This window comes from Barbus barbus (assembly GCF_936440315.1).
Source record: "Barbus barbus genome assembly, chromosome: 37".
NCBI classification, from domain to species: domain Eukaryota; kingdom Metazoa; phylum Chordata; class Actinopteri; order Cypriniformes; family Cyprinidae; genus Barbus; species Barbus barbus.
This window is the reverse complement of record NC_136715.1, coordinates 20,805,150-20,824,225: the sequence shown is the minus strand read 5'-3', so window position 1 is coordinate 20,824,225 and position 19,076 is coordinate 20,805,150. Positions and strand designations below refer to the sequence as shown.

At 33.8% G+C, this 19,076-nt stretch overlaps 1 protein-coding gene across 7 annotated transcripts in view; it reads left to right on the top strand.

Annotated features, from left to right (window-relative positions):
- slmapa (sarcolemma associated protein a) overlaps positions 1-19,076 on the top strand; it is a 74,268-nt gene that overhangs the window by 34,905 nt on the left and 20,287 nt on the right. For 2 of the 7 annotated variants that reach the window (XM_079397078.1, XM_079397077.1), the window contains exons 4-14: positions 5,539-5,575; positions 9,952-10,014; positions 10,781-10,876; positions 11,045-11,116; positions 11,201-11,341; positions 11,779-11,916; positions 12,605-12,773; positions 12,931-12,981; positions 15,155-15,217; positions 17,707-17,766; positions 17,900-17,974. In XM_079397078.1, coding sequence (XP_079253204.1) covers positions 5,539-5,575; positions 9,952-10,014; positions 10,781-10,876; positions 11,045-11,116; positions 11,201-11,341; positions 11,779-11,916; positions 12,605-12,773; positions 12,931-12,981; positions 15,155-15,217; positions 17,707-17,766; positions 17,900-17,974 — 965 coding nt within the window. Of the gene's footprint in view, positions 1-1,755; positions 2,069-5,538; positions 5,576-9,951; positions 10,015-10,780; positions 10,877-11,044; positions 11,117-11,200; positions 11,342-11,778; positions 11,917-12,604; positions 12,774-12,930; positions 12,982-15,154; positions 15,218-17,706; positions 17,767-17,899; positions 17,975-19,076 lie in introns of those variants that run through there. The other 5 variants (XM_079397080.1, XM_079397079.1, XM_079397081.1 and 2 more) reach the window with 3 other exon arrangements.

The window sequence follows — 19,076 nt, the reverse complement described above, 5'->3', positions numbered from 1 at the left end:
TACTATTACAATTATTAAAACTTTATTTTTTAAAGTAATGATCACACATTTCTTCCATGCTTTAATTTTAATAGGAAACCTTTGTTAGCCAAAATAAATAAATGATTGAAAATCAAAGTTTAAAGATTAGTGAAATTAATGTTTTATGCCTTCATTTGAAAACCAGATACAGAACACAGAATTTCTGAGGAAAAATAAAACATTTCATAAGGCTATTTTAAGAATAAATCTGAATAAACTGAGTTTTTATGCATTCAAATAATTAGACATACTACAACATAGAATTTAACAATAAAACACATGGTGAAAGAAATTAAAACACCCACTTATGAAAGTGGATAAAGATTTTCAATTTCTTGAAGTCTTTAACAACCTAGAATAAATGAATAGAAACGATGATTCTGTCTGAGCTATGCGTTTTAAAATGAACACCACTAGTGTGAATGTAGCCTAACAGATGTGTTAACTGAAAACTATTTGAACTTTATTAAAATTATTTGCACTGATTTATTGTGTTGGATATATTTTGTTCCTTTTGTGCAGTGGCTCAGGAGATGAGTCTGTATAAATGTCAGCAAGCTGAAAAAATAAAACCAAAGTTTTTTTGAGAATGTAATCTTGTTAAAACTGATTTCATAAAATTGGTATCGAAAAAAAGTATCGTTCAAGGAATCGGTATCTATCGAAAATCTTTAAACGATTTATCATGAAAAGCCTTCCACCATATCTTGCTTGTTCACAAATAAACTCCACAGAATAGCTTCTTTATTAATTTAGCGACTCATGAAATCCGTTTTATTTTTCCTTAAATTGTGTTTTCCACTGGATTTTTTTCTGGATTCTGTGTTTTTATTTTAGATTTTTCATCAAAAATGCTGTCTAATGAAAATAATAAATTTTAAAAGATTAACAATTTAAACATTTAAATTGTAATCGAATGTAAATATATTAATTTACAACAAAACATTGCATTTTTATTTGTTTGTAAGATAAGATGCTGAAGAACTGTACAAAATAAAACATGAATAAAAAATATACATCTTAGCTGTGTGATATGCCTTACAAATAATATTAATATTATTATTAAAGTACTTTTCAGTATCCAATAGTAATATTTCTGTATATGTATATTTTAATGGATTATTGTGAAGATCTTTGAGTTTCTGTATGTATTTGACTGTAGCTTTTCTCAAATAAAACATTTTAAATCTGCTGAAGTGACTTTTGGAGCAGCTCTGGAGATGAAGTTTGTGTGTTCATCGTGTGTCTCATTGTGATGCAGATTCTGAAACACCATAAGCATCACTTATGTTTGCACTAGACATGGAGAACATGCAGAATTATTAGCCACTAGCTGGCTGTCGTCACATTTATTTCTGCTGTGCGATTGCATTATAGGCTGTTAGATTAATCCATGCCGAGAAAAAATGTCTTGAGCTTATTACAAATTTGCATATTATGCATATTATGCATACTAAACAAATATTAGTATAGTAGTATGCTATTCCAAACATAACCTCTGTCTGTGTTACATGGGATATGCCACATTATTAAGGACTTTTGTGGGTCACCATTATGAATGTCCCTCGGGCGCTAACTTCCCCCATGTCTTCTAGAACGCTCTCCAACCCGTCGGCTTTGTTTCTTTGCACGAATTACTGAGCCGATGCCATAGGGGCAGACAGCCAGAGGATCAGGTTCTGCTACTATTGTCCCGCCTGAGTTTCACTGCGTATGAAATTTTGAAAGCCCTGCAGATGAGTTTGGAGCTCTGAGGGACTTTGGAGTGTTTTATTTCAGAAGAGCATGGAACTATCACATGACAAGCTCTTGAACTTTAACCGCTGTTAGAGGCGTGGATGATGTCAGACTGTATGGAGCGGACAGAACTGCACTGTTTTGATTATACATAAGTGAGGATCCAGCCATGTTATCGAGCTGCTAAAGAGAGCATGACTGCATGTGCTTCTGCTAAGCGGCTGAAAGAAAAATCTCAAGACCACAGACATGGAAGTGAAGACCCACTGATGGACGTCACACTATAAATCCTGCTTTTCCTATGCTTCAGGTAACAAGACTTTTCCAAAAAGAGGGATCGGCAGGCTTTTAAAGGAATGGCACAGTAAAAGTGGGAAAAAATGCTTGAAATGTGAATTGTATCCAGCAGGAAGTTTTTATATGGGTGTGTTGAGGCCTGAACTATCTTTACTCATCATTTCTCTCTGTGTTTTACAATTCATTCATCTGGATAACAGCCTTTTAATATAGGTTTGAGGCTGGTTATTTAACAATATACTTAAAATCGATCATTTATGCTTGTTTGACCAAGGCCAGAACAGTAATGGCATGCAGATTTTTATTGTTTTTTTTTTATTTATATTATAAAATATAGTTTTTCTTGTTTTTATTTCTCACTCTTATTTTATTTTATATTACTTTATCTTATTTTATCATTTAAGTTGACTGTTTTTTTTTTTATTTTATTTTGTTTTATTTTATAATTCAATTTCATTTGACTTTTTCATTTGTTTATTTTAATTATATTTTATTTTTAGTGTATTATTGCTTTAATTTGGCCATTTTTTAATTTGTTTTTTTATTATTTTAGTTAATTTGAATTGTATTTATTTTTAGGGCTGTGGCGATTCGTCGATTTTAGTCGACTAGTCGATTTTTTTAAATCATCGACTTCATTTTGCTCGCGTCGACTAACCGGCAAAATACCGGAAGTGGCGCATTTCACGGACGAGAATCCATAAAACACATTTTTAGACTATTTTCCAAGGCTGCATGATATATTAAACCCATTTAAAAATCATAATTAAGCATAATTGTGAATTCACAAACGCTATGATTTAATTGCAATGCAGTTTTAATACAGTATCTGTGCTTTAATTATTTACATGCGTGTAGTTAAGTACGTGCGTCTTACAGCAGTTCCGCAGAAACTTATCATTTACACGTGGAGCGTCTCAAACTCCCTTCTCTGCAGTTTGGGTTTATTATAACGGTCATCTGGGAACGCAACGTGCGCCATTTAATCAGATTTGTAAGGTAAATCATTTATAAATCTACACAAACACAGGAGAACACCTTGCGATTTCAAAGTAAAAGCTCAAGCCCTCACTCGAGTTTACACGGTTTGATGTCCACATTAATTTAATTACAGTGGCTGTAGCATTCCTGTCCTAAAGAAATGGCCAAATATTAAAGATTGTGGACATTTGAATTAAATGGTGCTTGGTCAATATTAAACAAGGATTAGATCGTACAGTAATGTGTAAAAACAATCGTCAGGCGTCGGTGCCCCCTGCAGGCCTTTGTTGTAATGCGTAATGTACATTAGCTCTATTGTTTGTAATACATTGTATTTTAACAGTTTTGCTCAATAAAACCATATGATTTCTTGCTTTTGATGTTTAACTAATTATTATTGCATCATTGCTTTTATATATGTATTTTAGGTCATTTTACAAGCTCTTGTTCACTTGCATCTATTTTATTACCAAATGTTTTTCTTATTATAATTATAGGGCCCTATGAAATTATTTCCAAATTCATTTTTTTCCATTTTCATTTTTCTATACTCTGTTTTAATGGTTAAATAAAATTTTATTAATCAAAAAGCCTGTCTAATTAATTGAGTTTTACAGTTTTATCTGTACCAAATTCTGTTTTCCATTATTTTCTGCATTCCATTTTTATGGTTCCATTAAATTTTAATAATCAAAAGCATCTCCAATTAATTTATTTTATAGTAAAGAAAAGTATTCTTTTTATTATTATTATTTTTAATATTATTATAATTTTTTTCAGAAATACTGAGCATTTACATTTTTCACCTAAATAAATTCTGGTAAATAATATTTCAGGTAAATACTCCTTTAAAAAGTGTTTTTTGATTATAATTGTATTATTATTAGACTAGAACACGTGGATGTGATGTCATTCTCACACTATAATACTGCGCTTTGATTTCAGTGATTTGGACTAACAGATGGACACTTGCTGCTTGCACTCTGTTGCACTTCACTTTTGCTTTAAAAAAGGATTTCATAAAAATTTGGATTTCATTTGGTTGAATAAAATATTCTTAAGTAAAATTGTTGATTTTTTGGTGGGAAATTAATCGTTAAGATTAATCGCTAAATTAGTCTATAGATTAATCAAAATAAAAATAGTCGTTAGTGGCAGCCCTATTTATTTTATTTTAGCTCCATGAATGCATTTTCCTTTCCTCTGTTGATGTATTTCCTGTTCCAACAGGAAGTTTATGCAGGACACATTTTTAAAGAGTTTGTCCTTTCAAAGGGGCTCATCCTTCTCACCCTAATCCGTAGTCATGGAAAATCTGGCAGTACTATGGAAGTTAAAAAAATGACATGCTTGAGAAACTCATGGAAATGAATAAAATGTCAAAAAGCATTTTATTGGGCAAAATGTTGTGTAAAGTCTGCAATATGTTCAAATGTTTATTTTGCTAAGTTTATGGATTGGTGTTTTAGAAAGTCTTTGTCATGTTTGGTCAATGTTTTGTTGGATTAAGGGGCATAACCTCAGGGTTTATGGTTTATCAGGTGGTTTGCTTCATTTCTCCAGACTCCATTCGGTTAGACTGATTTCACAAAGTCCCAGTGACAGAGAGCATTTCATATTCTGTATCTGCCTGGTTTCTCAAAGTCCACAAGAATCACTGTTGACCTTCTTGAACCCACAGCTTATTTGTGTCATTTAAGTGCAGCTTTGGCAGCTGGAGAGCTGATGTGGAGTGACACAGCTGGAATCAGTCAGCAGATATCTGTTTTTTGATGAATAGGGTGTTTGAGATAAATAGCCCTGAATTTCATGTCTTAATGAGTTGTCGACTATTGTTTTATTTTTATTGGCAGTGCTGTATATTATGTATTACAAAGGCTGTCAGGGTTTGATGAGATGTGTGCCAGGGCAATTATAGTTAACTAAAACTTAAAAAAATAAGAAATGAAATAAACTTTAACTGAAATTATATATATATATATTATATAATATAAAATCTATTTTAAATATCAGTATAAATGATTATAAAATCTCTTAAAATATTAATAAAACTGTTTCATTTAGAATTAAAATTTAATTGAAAATCAATAGAAACTGCATATATACTAAAAAAAAAAAAAAAAAAAAAATTGAAGACACTAACACTTTACCTCAAATTAAAATCAAAATAGAAAATATAAAAATTAAAATTAATTCAAAATGTTAATAGATAAAAAACACTGTTAGCTGTTTGAGTACATCTGGGACTTTTGAGAGGTTTTAATGTTATATCCAAAGAGGTAAATGAAACACAACCTGTAACACAAAGCCTCTTCTCTCATATGATGTGCTAATAGTTTGGAGTTATAAAAGGGCAGTACTGTAAAAGATTAAGAGTGCAAAGTTGAATCGCTTGTGTGAGTCTGCTAGCAAATATTTGCAGCTAACTTTCCTCATGCATAGTGTCAGGAGATCCGTCCCTATCTCTCCATCAACCATTAACAGTCTCTCTTTCTCTTCCAGTGTTGTTCCAGCACCACTGCCACTGGCTATTGATAAGGTAAGCGCACACGACTGCCTTTTTCATGCATTATATATGAGCTTGTTTATTAAACATTGGTCATGAATGAATGTTTTCCAGTTCATTATGTTCCTGTTTTTTGGATATCAAACAGCATGCAGATTTGCCATGTTGTCTCAAAGCAGCTGTCTTATGAATGCCATTGATTTCCAAGTCCTAGCTTTGAATCAACACCTCGCATTACTTGCCGCTATCTGAGGTTTGCATGCGGCTCTCCGTCAGGCTGTTATATGATGTATTTGTGAACAATCCTGGAGGTGGTCCAGATGAAGTTAGATAATGCAGTTATCCTCTCATGCCATCCTCTGTGTGGGATGCCTCTATGGAGCTTTAACAGGGAATAATTGGGTTGTGTGGCGATTCATTCCCAGAACAGAGGTGTCTTTCTTTAGAAGTTTTAAACATGTACTCATGCTTAATCGGGTTAATGTTTAAACATGAATATAGTAGCATTGTTCATTCGGTGCTTTTGGTGCATCTAGAGTCAAATGCTATTACTGACACAATATTGATCAGTTCTCAGCAACACCATACACGCCTGACTCCCAATTCACAATACTGTCTGTATTACGTAATTTTGTTCATTACTAAAGTGATTTGTTTAAGGTAAGGTTGTTTGAAGTACACTACCAATTACAATGTTCAGGCCGAGAAAATTTTTAACGTGTCTATAAAAAGTCTCTTATGTTCACCAATGCCTGCATTTAATTAATAAATACATAAAAATTAATTTTAATTAAAAAGAAAGATGTTGCATCTGCAGATGCAGTGATTCAGTGAACTGGACTTGATATGCTGATATGTGTATTTTTTTTTATATTTGATTAATTTGATTTTATATACAAACGGTACAAGTTTAGTTTTTCCCCTGCTGTACCGAAATCATACTGAACCGTGACGTTAAAACCGAGGTACGTACCGAACCGTCATATGTGTACCATTACACCCCTAATATATACACACATACAGCATATTTATAAATTCAAACTAGGGGTGTGCGATATTGAAAAGAAATATCTTGATTTTTTTTTTTCTTTCGATAACGACAATTAGACGATATTTTGCAGAGTGTCTTATTGTGCTGATATCTGACTACCGTGGACAGCAGTTTTTGATATTCTTCATATTCAGTGTGGTCAGTTCAGTGATTAATTATTCTTTTCATATAAGTTTAAATAGATTTTTACCTTTAATAAAGCCATTTTTTTCTAAAAGTGTGCATCTTTTGAGTCAAATTGTTACATTTTAATCAGTCAATTAAGATAAAACATTTAGGCTGTTGCCAAACAAATGAAACCAGTATAATCAAAATTAATCTTTGCAGAAGTTGCATCTGAAGTGGCATTAAGATGTATTTACACACTGTTTAATGCAGCTCAGCTCATGCATGGAGTGCTTTAATCAGTTACAAATGCATATTTTTTTGACATTTTAAACAAAACATTGAATGCTAATATTTGAAATTATTTTAAAAATGAAAATACTTTAAATGTGAAATTAAAACCACCAGTAGTTGGCGGAAAGTCACTGTTAATAAGTGAGTCATTGCGACTGAACCGAATCATTTAAACAGTTGTTTCATTCAGGAACAAAACATCGTCATGTTGCTCAGAGACACAAAACAATACTGTAGCTGTTTGGAATAATTTTTTTGTTGCCGAAATGGAGCAGAAACAGGTGTCTAAAACGTAAGTCTCTTAATATTAACTTATTGTTTATTGAACTGTTATATAAAATCAGTATCACATTTGTAATCATGCTTATTTTTTAAGAAAAAGAACTATATGAAATGTAAATATATACATTTTCTGCCACCATATCTTGAATTTTGTGATCATTCTTAATGCATTTTAATAGACTGAATCATGCAGTGAAAGACCACTCTAAATGCACACGTGCACTGTTTAACCCACTTCATCACGTAAGTTAATGTATGCATGCACTCCGTAGGCGTTTTGTTTGGTTTTTGCAAAATACTCGATAATGTCAAATTGCACATCATTAAAACAACAATTACGATATCGCAGACGATATATATCGCACACCCCTAATTCAAACTCGCCTTGATATTTACTATATTAATAATCAGTAAATTATTCCTGTGATGGCAAAGTTGAATTTTCAGCAGTCATTACTCCAGTCTTCAGCAACTTTTGATCAATTTAATCTGTTCTTTTTGGAAAAAATACAAAGTATTAATTTCAGTCAAACAATAAAATTGTTTGTTTTCAACTAATATTGCTCACAACTTCTTGCGCTGTAGAAAACAGGAACAGCTACAGCTGTTTTTAAATGTAGGAACCTTAAAGTGAAGTAATAATTAGGGATGGATACCGAGAATCTGTATTTTCTTTGGACATAATTGGGTCAATACCGGATTACCAGTAAGCTTCAGGACAAGCGATACTGTTATCGATACTTGCCTTGTTTTATCTCTGTATATTTCCATGTTAATGACGATTAGAAGTTGCTGCTTGACATTTTTCTTCACTGAATGATGTAGCCGAAGTTTGCTCGATGTGTGTGAGATATCCATGCGCATGTGCGGTGTGTTTGCGTGCAATCGGTCATCGTGGGAATGGGGGAAATGTTTGAAAGTGTGGGCACACATTACAAAACTAAGCAGCACCAGTGAAATGTGTTTTGTTGGTATAATGAAACATTTACCAACAAAACACATCTACCTCAAGCAATGCGCTGTATTTACAATGTCTCCCGGCTCCAACTGCAACTCGCGAGATACATTCACATCAAATGTTGATTCAGCGGTAGAGTTACATTCACAAGACACTGCACTTATTCACAATCATAAAAGCACATTATTTGCGTGTGCTTTAGTTTAAAGCCATGCCGGTTAAACATTTATTTCGCATGCTGTTCTGGTGTGCGCTTTATTCAGAGCGTGTACACTGAAGCGTGTGTACACTAAAAGGCCGGTGATTCCGTAGTTATCTTAGTTATCGTCTGATTGCACTAATACTTTCAAAAATACACAAGCTTTACATATGAACACAGTTATGTCTAAAGTGAAAGTAAACAGCTGAGAGAGAAACAGATCCGTGCAGGTCTTAAAGGGACAGAACTAAACATGCCGCCGATTGTCATTAAAGGGATAGTTCACCCAAAAATTTAAATTGTCATTATTTATTCAGTCATGTTGTGCCAAACCTGTATTAATTTTTATTCTTGTGCTGAACACAAAAGATATTTTGAAGCATGTGGGTAACCAAACAGTTGCTGGTCCCCAGTGACTTTGATAGTAGAAAAAATAAATAAATATTGAAGTCACTGGGGACCAGCAACTGTTTGGCTTCCCACATTTTTCAAAATAACTTTTATGTTTAACAGAAGAAAGAAACGCCTTCAGGTTTAAAACAACTTGAGAGTGAGTGAATGATGATACAATTTTCATTTATGGGTGAACTATTCCTTTAATATTGATCAAATAAAACACAAAGAGAAAAATAACTCGCTGCTCCTGACTGAAGAACTTTAATACAGTTGCTAAAGTTCAGCAGTAATAAAATAACTTGAAATTTTTAACAACTTTTCACATCATATCTTTTTGCACCAAATAGTATCGATAAGCAGTATCGATAAAATGTAAACGATATCCATCCCTAGTAATAATGAATGAATGTTTAGGGGAGTGTGTATTGAATTCAGTCAGAGGTTTGAACTCTGGCAGATGGATTAGGAAAAACAATTGGCAGATGCTATCAGTCTGCAGAGTGATGACATCATCTGCATCTGTGATGATGACACGAACATGCACGTGTAGATCATTACATCAGCGTTCTCAGAGTCTCTGTTCTAATGAAGGTGGTGTGGATGGACTGGCCTGGCATCCCCTTTAAACCCCATGAATGCAGATCTGTCAATGTCATGTCTGTTTCCAGATGCATGTAGCACTTCTATATCTGACCACAGCATCTGACGCTGTCAATATAAAAATACTCCTTCTGCCTTCTCTGCTGTGGGAGTGTCTCCTCATGTGGATTCAATAAGTTGAACTAAAGTCACGATTTCATTATTTGGATCATTGTGGTTACAACTGCTAGGAATGAGGCAATTCAATTTAATAGCTGCATATGAGGAACAAGGCCCCTATTGATTTAGACTGGGGTCATCCAAGGTTATTTGACAGTTTTCTCCTTTTCATATGTTGATTCTTTTGGTGAGATTGAAAACTGCTTTAACTGTGCTGCTTATTCAGATGCAGCAAGGACAGCGTGTGAAAAGATGCTCAGTGGATTCAAAGTGTTTTACTGAGGCATGCAGATCTGTGATTGTGAGATGGTTACACTGTGTGCACAAATGTATTTTCACCATGTTTTTTTCTTTCTGTCATGCAGGTGTCTGCGAATACACCCAGTATGTATTCTCAGGAACTGTTTCAGCTCTCCCAGTACCTGCAGGTATGGAGCAACACTGACCTCTACTGGCCATCTAAAGACATTAAGAGTCCAAATGCTAAGATTTTGCAAGTTGAGATATTTGTCTATTCAGTGAACCATATAATGGTCTATAATTATAAATTACATAATAATAATGATGATGATTATTATCATTAGTCAAATAAATGCAGGATTAATTATATTACTTAATATTTATTTACTATGTTATGTAGTATATAAATATTGTATATATAATATTATAATACATATTATATATAGTTTGTCATATGTATTGTATTTTACAGTGTTTATATAGTCATAATTCAGTATATTACTGTCTCTAATGTTCACAAACGCTGCATTTATTTGATGAAATATACAGGAAAAACTGTCAAATTTTGAATTATTACCATTTAAAATAGCTGTTTTATATTTGAATATATCTTAAAATATTAATTATTCCTGTGACACAAGGCTGAATTTTCAGCGGCCGTTACTTTAGTGATTCTTCAGAAATCATTCTAATATGCTGATTTGCTCATTTTATTTAATTTATTTATTTAATCATTCAATCATTCATTTTTGTGAAAAAATCTTTTCAGGATTGATTAATAGAACAGCATTTTTAAAAATAGATTTTTTATGACTATTATAATCTTTACTGTCAATTTTGCTCAATTTAATACGCCCTTGCTGATTAAAAGTTTACTTTTGTTTAAAACAATATATATTTCGAATAGTATACATATTAGAAATCTGATAATGTTGGTGTGTTTGTGTCCTTCAGGAGGCCTTACACAGAGAGCAGATGCTGGAGCAGAAGTTGGCCACTTTACAGAGGCTGCTGGCCAGCACACAGGAAGCATCAGAGAGCAGCTGGCAGGTACATCACACATCGGAATTAAAGAGAAACCATTATTAATTATTCAGTACAGATGGCTGTTTGTAGGCATGTTTAGTAGTGCTCAGAAAAAGTTACAATTATGACTGTTTGTTCCACTATACTTCTGTGTTTGTCATGATCACAGGGTCTGTTTATGTGTCTTTCCAGGCTTTAATCGATGAAGACCGGTTACTCTCTAGATTGGAGGTGATGGGGAATCAGTTGCAAGCATATTCAAAAGTAAGGCCCATGTTTGCTTTGAGTATTTGGATGTGTGCTCACAGAATATAGTTCCTGCTTCACCAAAGCATGTTGTTTCCTCAGAACCAAACAGAAGACAGTATCCGAAAGGAGCTTGTAGCCTTAACAGAGGACAAACACAATTACGAGACGACAGCCAAAGAGTCCCTGAGGCGGGTCCTTCAGGAGAAAATCGAGGTGGTCAGGAAGCTGTCAGAGGTGGAGGTAAAAACATCAAAATCGTTAATTCACGCCCAAACAAAAGAGCTATTCTAAAAAGCTATGTTTATACATGCATGCTGCTTTACCTAATTAAATATACAGAAACAAAACAGTAATATTCTGAAATATTGCTAGAGTTTTAAAAAAAGCTCTTTTGCTATTTGAGTATATTTTAATATCCAATTGATTCCTGTGGTGCAGTGCTGAATTTTCAGCATCATTTCAGCATCTCCAGTCATCAGTGTCACATGCTCCTTCAGAAATCATTCTAATCATATGCTGATTTTGCTGCTCAAGAAAAAGCAATATGGAACTTAGACTCTATGCATATAGATTTTACCATGGTAAAGGAGGATTTAAATGTAAAGCATCATAGCCAGTTATATCCATTACATGTTTTCTGTTGTGTTTGTTTCAATTGATCTGTTTTTGTATTGCAGAGGAGTTTGAGTAACACAGAGGATGAGTGCACACACCTGAGAGAGATGAACGAACACACACAGGAGGAGCTCAGAGAACTCGCCAACAAATACAACGGAGCCGTCAACGAAATCAAGGATCTCACCGAAAAGATCAAGGCATGTCTGACGTTCACCCACTGACATACCCAAAATGAAGATTTTCTACAAATGTGCTCATCCTCAGGCCAACCAAGATGAGTTTGTTTCTCCATCAGATTTGGAGAAATGTAGCATTACATCTCTTGCTCACCAGTGGATCCTCTGCAGTGAATGGTAATCCACACCACTCCAGTCCAACAGTTAATGGCTTGTGAAGCCAAAAGCTGTGTGTTTGTAAGAAACAAATACATCACGACATTTTTAAACTGTTGCGTCTGGCTAAAATATCCATGTCCATAATCCATGATAGCACTGCCTCCAGTGAAAAAGTGGTCTGGGCTGAATCGGGAGAGAAATTGTGATGTTTGTGGATTTTGATGTGAGAGACAACAGGAGATGGAGTTTTCCACTGGATGTTACAAAATGTCTTGTGACGTTTTCACTTCACGCAATTGTAACTGATGGACTGGAGTGTTGTGGCTTACTTGTGAATTATTGTGATGTTTTTATCAGCTGTTTAGACGCATTCTGATGGCACCCATTCACTGCAGAGCATCCATTGGTGAGCAAGTGATGCAATGTTACATTTCTCCAAATCTGAAACAAACTCACCTACATAATGGATGGCCTGAGTTTGAGTAAACTTTTAGAAGATGTTAATTTTTGTGCTAACTATTCCTTTACGTTTCTTAACGTTTATGTTCAGTTGGCAGAGGGCAAACATGAGGAGCTCACTCAGAAAGGCCTGAATGAGAAGAAAGAGCTACAGCTGAAGATTGAAGAGATGGAGGAGAAAGAACAGGCGCTTCAAGCTCGAATCGAAGCTCTGCAGGCGGACAACGACTTCACGAATGAGAGACTATCAGCCCTGCAAGGTAAAACGCACAAGCATGCTTAATTTCTCTCGGTTGAGAACGGTGCACTCCCTTATCACGGTAACTAAATAGACGAGGTTGAGGAGGAGCATCTGTCAGTATAGAGCTCTTGTTTTTATTTTTGGTCATCCCAAATCTTCTCGTTGTCGTTTTCCAGTCCGGTTAGAACAGCTGCAGGAGAAAAGCGTAAAGGAAAACAACAGTTTAGGTGAGTTGGAGACGCATGTGTCTGCTAGTGTGCTGCTAACCTTGCATCAACTCCTTGACTAATTCAGCATGGGAGCTCGCCTTTGGCTGCCTGTTTTTAATTTTTCGTTCTGTCTCTTTCTTTCTGTCTGTCGGGCTTTGCTTCTGTTCTGTCTCAAAGGCCTTGAACTTTTGCATTGAGCATGTGTGTTCAAGTCTACGCCTCTGTATACAGTTTAAGACCCCCCCCCCCCATCTAGCCGTTTCTCGCCAAGTTAATTAATTTCTCAGTACAGAAGCGAGGTAGTATAAACAATCTGAACTGATTGGCCTGTTTAGTTATTTATACTAGGCTTCTTGCTTGATAATAAGGTTCTGAATGTTCAGGAGGACCCATTTTAATGTTCCACATTGCTAATTATTGATATAATTAATATAATTTAGTCAGTGTTTAATTAGGGCTGGCACTAAACTCTGCTGGAAGATTGGGCACCCCTGGTGTCCATGTAGTTAGTACACGGTAAGGCACTAGGGTTTGAAACGGAGCCCAAGAATCGCTTGGTTATTTATATTCCTGAACTGATTTCTAGTACTATATTCTCTGACAATAATATGAGAGGCAAATGAAACTACTGATGTGGTGCGCCACAGACCACAACTCTCTTGGCAGAGACATTTCACTCGCTGAACTGGCCCTTTATCATTCATTTCCATGAAATATACTGATCTCAGGAATGATTAGGATGGCATAACATGGGTTTTTGCTTCAATAAGACCTTTGTTGAGAACAACAGCCTGTGCAAAGCTGAAAGTGACTGAAAACTTCATTTGGCATCAGAATGTGTGGTTGTTAAACCACGAGTGATGTGCACGTCATTACACAAGAAGTCGCTTTGCTGTTAAGAGCATAAATGTACAGGAAACTGACTTAAAGCTTTTATAATAGGACAGTCAGATGGGAAACTATAGAACATTATTGGGGTATAAAAAAAAAAAGGGAAAAAAAAGTGATTATGAATTGAAATTTGTGTTTATTTATTTTAGTTAGTTTCTGGTTTTATGTGCTTCACCGTTTACAAAAAAGATTAGCAATATGATTCATAATTGATTAACAATATGATTCATAAATACAATTAATATAAAACTCAGAAAATAATATTCATAATCATAAGTTGATGTTATTATTGCTATTCCACTGTAAATTAAAAAATCATGTATTAAAAAATAATAAAACAACAGGTAACCAAATAAATGCAGTCATTTTATTTTACGGAGTTCAAAATTACAATAATATTATTTATGCCATTTATTAATTTCTTTATCAAGTGATAAGGTTAAGATTATTTTGAAGATTTTATTTAGAAGATTCCCCGACAGATTCAGTATTTCTGAAACTTTTGAAATGGAATCAATTACAAAAACATAGTTTTATTATTTTTTATATGCAGTTTAATTTTTACATTTTCTATTAATTATTATTTTTATTCTTTATTTCTGTAATGAGCTTCAGGTTAGCTGTGCTTGTTTGTAGGAATTCAAAATTTGGCCATGAAGTTGTAATTATATACATATATATATATATATATATATATATATATATATATATATATATATATATATATATATATATAAAATAATAAGAAGAGTAGTAGTAGTAGTACTTCTACTAAATAAACAAAATTAGAAGTATTGCTATTGTAATAATACTGTTTCGCTGTTAATAAAAAAAAACAAGTATTCAAGAAATGTAATATAACCGTAATTTTATTTTACAGTATAACTATAAAATGACATTGCTAATATTTATAGCTGTCTCAATTTCTTTGATTTTAAACGTTAAAATGAGAGCGCTTTAATTTTGAGGATATAATTTGAAGATTCCCTGCCAAATTCAGTATTTATGAAGCATGACCCTTGATTTATCAGTACCAGACCTCCATGTCTCAGTGTCTGTCCCTGAGGTGACAGGTGAATGACAGGTGTCAGTCAGTCTCTTCAGGGCAGTGAGGCGCAGGTCCATGAATAGCTGCAGTCTCCCGTCTATGTCCTTGTCCTGCCCTCTGCATCTCTGTTTGGTTGCGTCTCATGTTGTATCCTGTAGATTGTATTCTGTTTCAATATCATCTGATGCCCCTCGAAGTGGGATTTCTTCCATTTGCTGTTCATTTAATGGAGGGTTTTTCTTTCTTTGGTAGACCACTTTCTTTTAAAGAGTGGAGGAGACTGCACTTTAATCCAACAGTACATTGAGTGTCAATGTGAGTACACCGCATTCTTTCCAACGTCTTCCTCAGCCGTACTAATGAACCATCTTATGAGCATAAAAGCAGGTTTTACTCTGTAAAATGAGGAAGGTGTTTGCAGGGACATGAACTTAAGCACCACCCTGCATCATGTTTTTCTCAATATGCTTGTTTCTTACTAATATTGCGGTGCTGATTTCAAAAATAGTGCAGACATCACAGTTTTTCACACAATTTGTAGAAGCATTGGTAAGGTTCTTGTATTGTCTCTTAATCAATGTAAAAACACCATAAATACATGATTCCTGTCTTCCTCTGAGCCAGATTACAAATATTTGTTCAATTCTCAGCCAGTTTTCACATGCATTATTAATTCTGCAGATGTTTTTTTATTTCTAATGCTGGTTTCCACCTGTCCACTCTTTTGTATATTAAAACGACACGTTTTTAAAACTTTTTTTTCATTAAAACTTTTGACATTTGACTGCTTATTTTGATGATTTCAAATTAATTAGAAAAATCTTTATTGCTACTTGAATGTGATTTTTATTGATAGTTTTGAACTCATCATCAAGTTAGGTCACATTAGCACTTTTTTGGTTTGTTTCAAAATGCAGGGCTATATTAGAGTTTCAGACTTATTATTATTATTATTATTATTATTTTACTTTTTCGCATTTGCAATCAGTTTAAAGTCTATTGTCCTTTGGTGATACTAGAGATTTTTTTTTCTTATGCGGTTCATCAAACATTATCTTAGTAAATCTCATTTTTAGTGTGCATGCTAGTGGTTCCTGAATCTGTTGTGTTGTACATTCAACAAGAAATTCACTGTGAACAAATTACCCTTATGACATGGTTCTTTTTAATTCAGAAAGGTTTACAAATCCGTGTTAAATTCAAAAGTGGGGTTGAATCAGACTCAGCAAATTATTCAGAACCACTATTGAGCTCAAAAATCATTTTAAACCAAGGAACGTTAGTTATTAAATATTTATTCTAGTGCTGTTAAACGATTAATCACGATTAATCGCATTCCAAAATAAAAGTTTTTGTTTACATAATATACGTGTATACTGTGTATATTTATTTTGTATAAATATAAATACAAACACATGCATGTATATATTTAAGAAACATGTTATGTTCATATATTAAATATATATAATATAAAATATAAGAATATGTATATATAAATGTGTAAACGTAAATATTTTCAAAATATATACTGTGTGTATTTATATATACATAATAAACATACACAGTACACATACATATATAATGTAAACAAAAACTTTTATTTTGGATGCGATTAATCATTTGACAGCACTAATTAATTCGTTAGGATCAGCAGACTCATTGATTGTTCCGATGACAACTTATTAAAAATGCATATTCACAACAGACTTGCATAATAAAATAATAAATTGTGTTCTAAAAAAATTAATCCAAGTACTTTAATTTCACAGAAATATCATTGGCTGTTGTCTAGCATAGTGAAGCCCAGTCGAATAGACCAGTGGTTCTCAAACCCGTCCTGGGGACCCCCAGCCACCACACATTTGTATGTCTCTTTCATAGGCCACACCCATTTAAAGTTTTGCAGATTCTGCTGATGAGTTGAATCAGGTGTGTTTAAAGAGGGAGACATGCAAATTATGCTGTGGTTGGGGGTCCCCAGGACAGGTTTGAGAACCACTGGAATAGTGCCCCCCCCCCCCCCCCTTAATAGGAAGAAATATGCAGTCATCTTTATCAAGCGATTTTGTCATTTGGAGGCTAAAATGTGTTTTGGTGTTGACTGTATTTGACAGTAGTTTTTCGAGCGCCTCGTTCCAGATCTGGTGAAATGTTGGCTTTTTTCTGACTTTCATTCAGCTTGTAATGATTAAAACGTTTGGCGTATGCTTTGATTTGTACTTCAGTTGAACTTAGTCCTTAAGCAAGCTTGAAAAGTTATATTGCCGTTTTATTTCATTTAAGCAAGTTCAACACACCATGCTATATGTGAATGCATTACACTATATTGCAGAACGGAGAGGCTCTCAGGATCTGTTGTATAATCCGAAATCTGTGTGTGGAGATCAGATCATAAGCTTTCTCTGAGATCCATATAGTATCTCAATACATACGTGAATATCCTTCTCCAAACTCAACACGGATTCTTAACAAAAACACTCTTGCATGCCATCTGTTCTCACTTCACCTCCAGCTGACTTGGATTTTATCTATTCCTGGGGATTTTCACTCTCACCAGCATGCGTTATGAAGTCTGAGCTTCCACTGATGCTTTACATGTCGTTTTTGCTTTCTGTATGTATGAAAAAACTACAAATGCAGTTTTGTTGCTGCTGATACTGTATTCAGTTGGGCTGCGTCAGTGTCATTTAATGACTGAGATTTGATATTTAATGCTAACTATTTAATAGATGCACCAGGTGAACGTGATATACTGAAATGCTTTTTCTCTTTTTTTTTTTTATTTATTTATTTTTTTTTACCAGCGGTGAGGCAGCTGAAGGAAGCGGTGGACTCATCCATTAACAAGCTGTCCAACTTTGATGGTAAGAGCACAGATTGTGTTTTTATCAATTGATTTGAAAAGACACTAAGGCTGTGTTCACACTTTGAGGTGAACCATTTGTGGACTCGAGAATGGAGCAGAGATCTAACATGTTTTCTTGTTTTATTCCACAGAAGTCATTGATGCGCATCTTCAGAATAACCAGACTACAGTGGACAACAGCTTGGCCAGTCCAGACAGGCTTAAAGGTATCATCACATTTCTGTCTCTTTCATCGAAGTTTCATCAAATCGGTTTCTTTCTAGATTAAGCTTGGTTATAGGGAACCATCGCACTGGTATGATGCAATCTGATGGCAATGGAGGCACATGGTTTCACCCCGACCTCTATTTAAAACCAAATTAAACAACTGCGCTCTCTGGGTGGCAGGAATGATCATTATGGTTATTTTTAGCATCCTCAAAGAGCATGACCAGGTCAGGGTCATTACTGTAATGAGCTCTAATAAGATCATCATCATCAGTGAAGTTTTAGCTATCTGTCTTATTATTATTATTATTAAAATAATAATAGGTATACTACTTGTTGTGAAATTTAATTTACATTTAAAATAGTTTAAATCAGTTGAACCTAATAATAGATAAATCGAAATTATTTGTTAAAACTTATTGTTTGTGCTTTAAAATGTTTAAAACCATTGATCTTAATACTAATCATCATAATAGGTAAAAAAAAATACAAATAAGATATTTGTTGTAACATTTGTATGCTTAATTGTTTTAATCCACTTTGCATAGGTTTAAAACAAACTAATTGTTGCATTTTTTTTGTTTATTTTTTTAATGTTTAAATACATCCAGCCTAATAATTTTATTTATAGATTAAAAATCACAAAAGCTATTTGTTGTAACTTTTTCATTTACATTTTTAATGTTTGCATCATTCTGCATAATAGTAGTAATAATAATAATAATAGTAGGTTTAAAACAAACTATTTGTTGTAACTTTTTCATATACTTTTTAAAACTTTTAAATACTTTAATCCTAAAAATAATAATGATGATAATAGATAATAATAACAAAAGGTATTTGTTGTAACTTTTTTGTTTACATTTTTTCAAATTTTTAAATCCTATAATCAGTCCAGAAAAAAATGAGTAAATTCACTCTGGACCAGGTTATAACCTTATGAAAGCTCCTCCGTGTGAAGAGCAATGTGGATGATGAGGTGGCATTTAGACCTTGACCCCATCCTCTTTGTGATGTTCCTGTGTGACCTTGACCCCCTCACTCCCTTCAGATTAGAGTCTAAGATTATGGCCACACAGATTAGACCATAATTCACCGGTC